Source organism: Cyprinodon variegatus, unplaced genomic scaffold, assembly GCF_000732505.1.
Source record: "Cyprinodon variegatus isolate N-32 unplaced genomic scaffold, C_variegatus-1.0 Scaffold1256, whole genome shotgun sequence".
NCBI lineage: Eukaryota > Metazoa > Chordata > Actinopteri > Cyprinodontiformes > Cyprinodontidae > Cyprinodon > Cyprinodon variegatus.
In genome coordinates this window covers 83,399-89,414 of record NW_015151709.1, presented here as the reverse complement: position 1 = coordinate 89,414, position 6,016 = coordinate 83,399, and the positions used below count along the sequence as shown (strand labels likewise).

The 6,016-nt window shown below is 37.5% G+C and overlaps 1 protein-coding gene across 1 annotated transcript in view; it reads left to right on the top strand.

Annotated features, from left to right (window-relative positions):
* Nucleotides 1-6,016, top strand: part of nlrx1 (NLR family member X1) — a 49,559-nt gene that overhangs the window by 35,374 nt on the left and 8,169 nt on the right. Inside the window, exons 9-10 of the mRNA XM_015401762.1 lie at nucleotides 1,794-1,880; nucleotides 3,900-4,151. Of these exons, the coding sequence (XP_015257248.1) occupies nucleotides 1,794-1,880; nucleotides 3,900-4,151 (339 nt within the window). The remainder of the gene's footprint in view (nucleotides 1-1,793; nucleotides 1,881-3,899; nucleotides 4,152-6,016) is intronic.

The following is a 6,016-nucleotide window of genomic DNA, read 5'->3' as shown; positions in this document are numbered from 1 at the left end:
GTGTGAACTGAACTTTGAACTAGTTCACGTAGAAAGAGAACTTTCCCAATACTGCCAATGAGGACGGGGCACAACCTGGTGGAGGAGGAAAGGAAACACAAAAACAGACCACACAAACTGGATTCCTATTTCACCTTTATGATTCCTGATCCTCCACGGTCGGGTTTGTCATTTGTTTGACAACTTGAAGAGGCAGGATTTGCTATCGAACTTCTGGCCAGAGAAAAAAACGTAATATGTAAAATGAATGTTTTCAAGATGACTTGGTTAATAGCGCGTTGTGACAAACACCAGATACAGCACTGGGACTTGATCAACAGCCGATACCGCACCGTGACGTCACAAACCAGTAGGTGGCAGTAGTGTTCTTTGACAAACATGGATGCCTCCAGTAAAGCACATTCAAATGAAAATTACTCTGAATTAAACGCACTTATTGTTTATTAAACAGTATGTCATAATTTCTTATTTAAGGTAATTTCAGAAGTTTAAATTCGGAATATGACCGGACTTTTGCTTTAATGAAACTCTCTTTAATGAAAGAATGAGGTTTACAAAGTTTAAAAAGTTACACTCTAGTTCTGAAAAGTGAGTTAGACCAAAAAAAAAAAAAATAAAACATTGGATCTGTGGAATAAAGAGCCACAAGCTGATGCCATCCTACAGTCTGAGACCGTTGTGGACTTTCTGTTCAGTGTGGAGATGGAGGAACGGGACACCAGTGGTATGTGAGGAGTTCTGAGGGCCTGACTGGAGCAGGGCTCTGCAACCTTTACAAACCAAACAGCCTTAAGAGATGCAAATATTATATATCTGTTTAATAAAACACAGCCTATTATTTTGTTACATATCTGAGATGGAAAATCAGTTTCCTTTTTAAAAAAAAATATGTCGGTTTATTTGTGTTTTTAGCTCAGAGAAAAAAAACATATAAAGCTTCTTAAAAATGAAGCATGGATGTTTTTCTATAGGATATTATTTGAGGTAAAAAAATAAATCAAATACATGATTTCTTGTTCTTTTGATGTCATTCTGTCATGAAATTTGATCAAATATTTATTTTTAAAAAATACAAAAAATTCTAAAATGGTTCTTTATATTATTATAATTCACTATTGCAGAGGCTCCATCTAAAGATGGATCCCTGCCTGTTTTTCTGATGAAGGAAACTTTAAAGCAACACCTGAAGGAAGAACCTTCTGTTGTTGGAGAATAGTCTATAGTCTGCCTCTCTCCTTTTCAAGCTAACCTTAATATTTTGAACAAACAACATCAGATCCCATGTCCTTCCCTGCATCCTTGTTCATATAGTAGTTATATCAAACTGCAGCCAAACAGGTTGTAGAAGTGAGTCCCTGCTTTAGTCTGATAATTGGAGCCATTCTGTTAACTAATGGGAAGGCACTGTAAGGGTTAACACTGTCTGACACAACAGATCACAGAGAAAATATCATCTACCATTTTTTTTTTTCTTATACTTAAAGTTTGCTTCCTGCGGTAATGATGCAAAAACATTTTCCACATCAGAAACGTAGCGTCTCTGGGTGCAGAGGTGTTTCCTGATTGGCTGAAATCCTGCCACTAACCCTCCTGTTTCCTGAACTGGATGAAGGTTTGCGCGGAGGAAACATCCTCCTATTTGTTCAAATTTACCAGCAGATAAACATTTGAACATCTGGTCAACCTGTTGCACCGTGATGCTGAGCTCTTCTAACGGTTTTGAACTGTGTGTTGTTGCTTGTTGTTAGCATGTTCTGTGTCCCATTATTGTGTCTGCTTGTTGTTGGTTTCAGTCTGCAGTTTAACAACCTGGGTCCAGATTCATGCATCCTTCTGAGAGACCTGCTGCTAGAGCCAAAGACCTGTATAAGTTCTCTACAGTAAGACTAAAGTTGACACGAATATCTCCTTATCTACTGTTCAGAGTAAGAAGATGCAATGCTCTCCATTATAAAGTGGTAAAGCAGGATTGGGAGTCTTTCAACAGAAGGTTGTGAAGCTGTAGTGAGAACAATCAAACTAAGGGGTCGATTGTTTCAATGCTTTCTGATGGCCACAATGTCTTAGTCAGAGGTGTGAACAAGAATTCTTGGCTATCTATACTTTACTGGAATCATTATTTTTTATATAGAAAATTTTTACTTCTACTCCTTATTTATTTTTTATTTTTTTTTTACAAATATCTCTACTTTCTACTTCTTACATTTTAAAAATAGACTAGCTAGTTTTGATTTATTTCAGCTAATTTTCATTGTGGCCTGTTTGTATTTAAGAAAAAATAACAATCAAAAGATTTTGTTTCATCCAGACAATTAATTTCTTTGTGGTTGGACTATCAAAATAAATATTTTTATTAAGTTGATGTAAAGTTAAATTTGACACTGTTACCATTAGTTTAAGATGGATGAGTCTTTTCCTTCTCCTCTCTGCACTGCAAAAAAATTAAAATGAGGAGGTAAGTGAGACCCTTTGCCAATAGAATAAGACAGTTTACATTTAAAATAAGAAAAACAATTGAATTGTTTTATTTGAAGTGCATGTTATCTAATTATCTTATTTTAAGAGTAAAAATACTCATTCCATTGGCAAAATAACTTATTTACCTACTGAAATTAAGGGTAAATACACTTAATCTAAGACATTTTTACTTATTTCTAGATTGTTTTTGCAGTGTAGGACTTTCCTGTCCAAAACGTTCAAAATTTAACATCTTTAAATTGATGTATTATCTATTTAATGAGTCGTACAGTCTGCTTGTGGAACTGTTTGAAGACATCAGTGTCTATGTTTCTGACAGAGAAGACCGGGTTGGTTATTATGAGGAGGAAAGAATCCTTTTTTCTTTTCTTTTTTTATCCCAAAAAGGTTTGGATTTTAAATGTCCAGGATAAAAAGGCTGCTCCACCTTGTGGAGAATAGCAACAGCAAAGGCTTCGTCCCTCGAGAATCAAGCCTCCGTTATTAATGCTTTTAGATGCATAATTTCTAACTGGAAAAGGACTGGATCAAATCCAACCTTAAAATAAACAGATTTTAACTGCAAAAAAAAACAATCTAGAAATAAGCAGGTGAAGATTCTCAGTCATTCAGATCATAGCCATTACAAAAAAGTTAAAAAAAAAAAAAAATCCACTAGCCTTCGTTTCCAAGTTTGAAGATGTTTCGCTTCCCAAAATGTTAGAATTAGCGTTGAGTTTGAAGCTTTATATAGTAACCCACTAACTTGTTTTGGCTTAATTGTTAGATGTTTTCTAAGCCAAAACAAGTTTTTTTTGCTTTTGTAAAAAGCTTCAAACTCAACGCACACAATGGCAGCCCACTGCTCCCCAAGTGGATGGGTTAAATGCTGAGATACATTTCTCCAGAAGGAAATCAATAAAGTTCAATTATTATCATTATTATTATTAATTTGAGCAGGTAAATTGTCTCTTACCTCCTCAATTCAAGAAAAAGAAAAAAACATGCAGTATTTTAAGACAAATAACTAGATTTCAGCTTTTTGCAATTTAGATCAGAAGGTGCCCTGTAGTAAAAACCGTCTGACGCTCCTGCTAACACCAGGAGGGAAAAATTATAATCCCTTAAATGTTTCCGATTCGATCGTCCTTTTAAACCCTAAAACTCAAAGTTTAAGGGTTTGATAAAAAAAAAAAGATAAAAAATATTGTCTGGCTTTATAATTTAAAGTATGGACAGAATAATTGCAATTTAAATCCAAATTTATTCAAAGTTAACAATTGGAGAAAGATTTAGAATGAATCAGTCAAAGGATTTAAAATAAATAAATGGAAATTCAATTCACAACTTTTTATTCTTAGGTTTGTTTATAGGTTTATTAAATTTATGGCTGTGCTTCTGTTGATGTTCTTGGTAAAAAGAGGAGCCGTTTTGTCCTCTAGGCTCTGTGATAACCCGCTGGAGGACTCTGGGGTCTGCATCCTGCTGGAGGCGCTGCCACAGAACCAGTCCCTCACCTACCTGTCCCTGATGCACACCGGGATGGGGGACAGCGCGGCCCTGGCTCTGGCTGAACGGCTCCAGCTGCACACTGGGCTCCAGGAGCTCAACGTTGCCTATAATGTGATCGGCGACAAGGCAGCCGAGGTTCTGGTTGATGCCTGCAGGGACCATCCCAGCATTCACACCGTACAGTAAGCATCTCCTCAATCCTTTCAGCTGACAGCTGGTATGAGACGTGTCTGAGATTCAGAGAGGAAAACCAACAGCTGGTCTGTCGGTGAAAACTCATCATCACACATAGAAGAATAAACTGGTGAAGATTCTCAGTCATCCAGATCATAGTCAATCCAAAAAAGTAAAAAAAAAACAATCCACTGGACTTTTTTTCCAAGTTTAAAGACGTTTCGCTTCCCATCCAGGAAGCTTTTTTAATTCAAAATGTCAGGAATAGGGTTGAGTTCTAAGCTTTATCCAGCAGCCCAACAAAGCCTTTTTTTTGTTTAGAAAACATGCAAATTGAAACGGATGAATGGGTCCCCCCCTTTGGAATGGGGGTCGTTTGGCGTCTTTTGTTAGCCTGCAATGACCCATACCTGTCTATGTCTCTGAGAGGGGTTGGGGGGGTCGTTAAAGGGAATTGTTGGCCTGGCTGAATAGGCGAAGTCTTCTGTTCCCATGTAAAGGGGTTGGGTTTGCGATCATAGCGAGAAGGAATAAACTCCATCACTGCATTGTAGGTTTTTGAAAGCTGAAACCTGAGTCCCCCCCCTCTGCTTAAGGTTCCTTACATAGATAGCTTCCTTCAGGCCCCTTTCAAGCCACCTATTTTCTTTGTCCAAAATGTAAACAGTAGAACCTTTCAATTAAGAATTCCCTCTGGACTTTCTATGTTTCCGGAGTTATAAGTGAACAATTTCTGGAGCTATAAAACAGAGATGTGTGAAGTAACAAAGTACAAACACTCTGTTACCTTACTTAAATAGACATTTTGGCTCTTATACTTTACTGGTAATTATTTTTACACAACTTTAGCAATTATCTCTACTTTCTACTCCTTACTTTTAAAAATAGACTCATTACTTTTGTTTCTTCCCTCTGTTTTCCGTCACGTTTATCCCTATGGGGTAGCGAGGGGTGCTGGTGCAATCTCCAGCTGGCAATGTGCGCGAGGTGGGGTACACCCTGGACAGGTCGCCAGTCCATCGCAGGGTAACACTGAGACAAATAGGACAACCAATCATTCACACACTCACACCTAAGGAGAATTAAGAGAAGACAATTAACCTGTCATGTTTTTGGACTGTGGGAGGAAGCCGGAGTACCCGGAGAGAAACCATGGATGCACAGGGGAAAATTGCAAACTCAATGCAGAAAGACCCCGGGACAAGAATTGAACCTGGAATCTTCTTGCTGCGAGGCAGCAATGCTACCCACTGTGAAACTGTGCCGCCACTTTTGTTTCATTTAAGCTAATTTTCGTTATGGCCTGTTAGTATTTAAAAAATAAATTAAATCCATCAAAATATTTTGTTTCACCCAGACAATTAATTTCTTTGTTGTTGGACTGCCCCAACTTGCAGTTCACCACATACCAAAATAAATTGTTTTTCAAGATGATATTAAGTTAAATTTGACACTGTTACCATTTGTCAAAACTAAGAACATTAAGTCTAAGGACATTAACATCCAGATTTGTAGAAAAATTTTCCTTCAATTGGGTAGTGCTGTAATCAGTGTGAGGTAAAGTGGAGGATTTTCGCAAATTTTTAAAAAGACTCACCCTCTCTGCTTAAAAAAAAAGAAAAATGCACATGTAGAATCCTGTATCCACTCCTGAGAGGGAACCCCTATTAAACTTATGCTTCAACTCACGCGAGAGCGTGCACAAGCCCATTTTCTCCTTTATAAGTTGATGTTTGCATTGTTCATTCAAGTTTACGTTGCAAAGGAAGATTTACAATTTTTCCACTGTGTCAGACTCACCATCAGGAAGTAAAAATCTGGACGAGCACGTAGGACGACCTTACATAAACACATCACCAGAATGATTGACAGT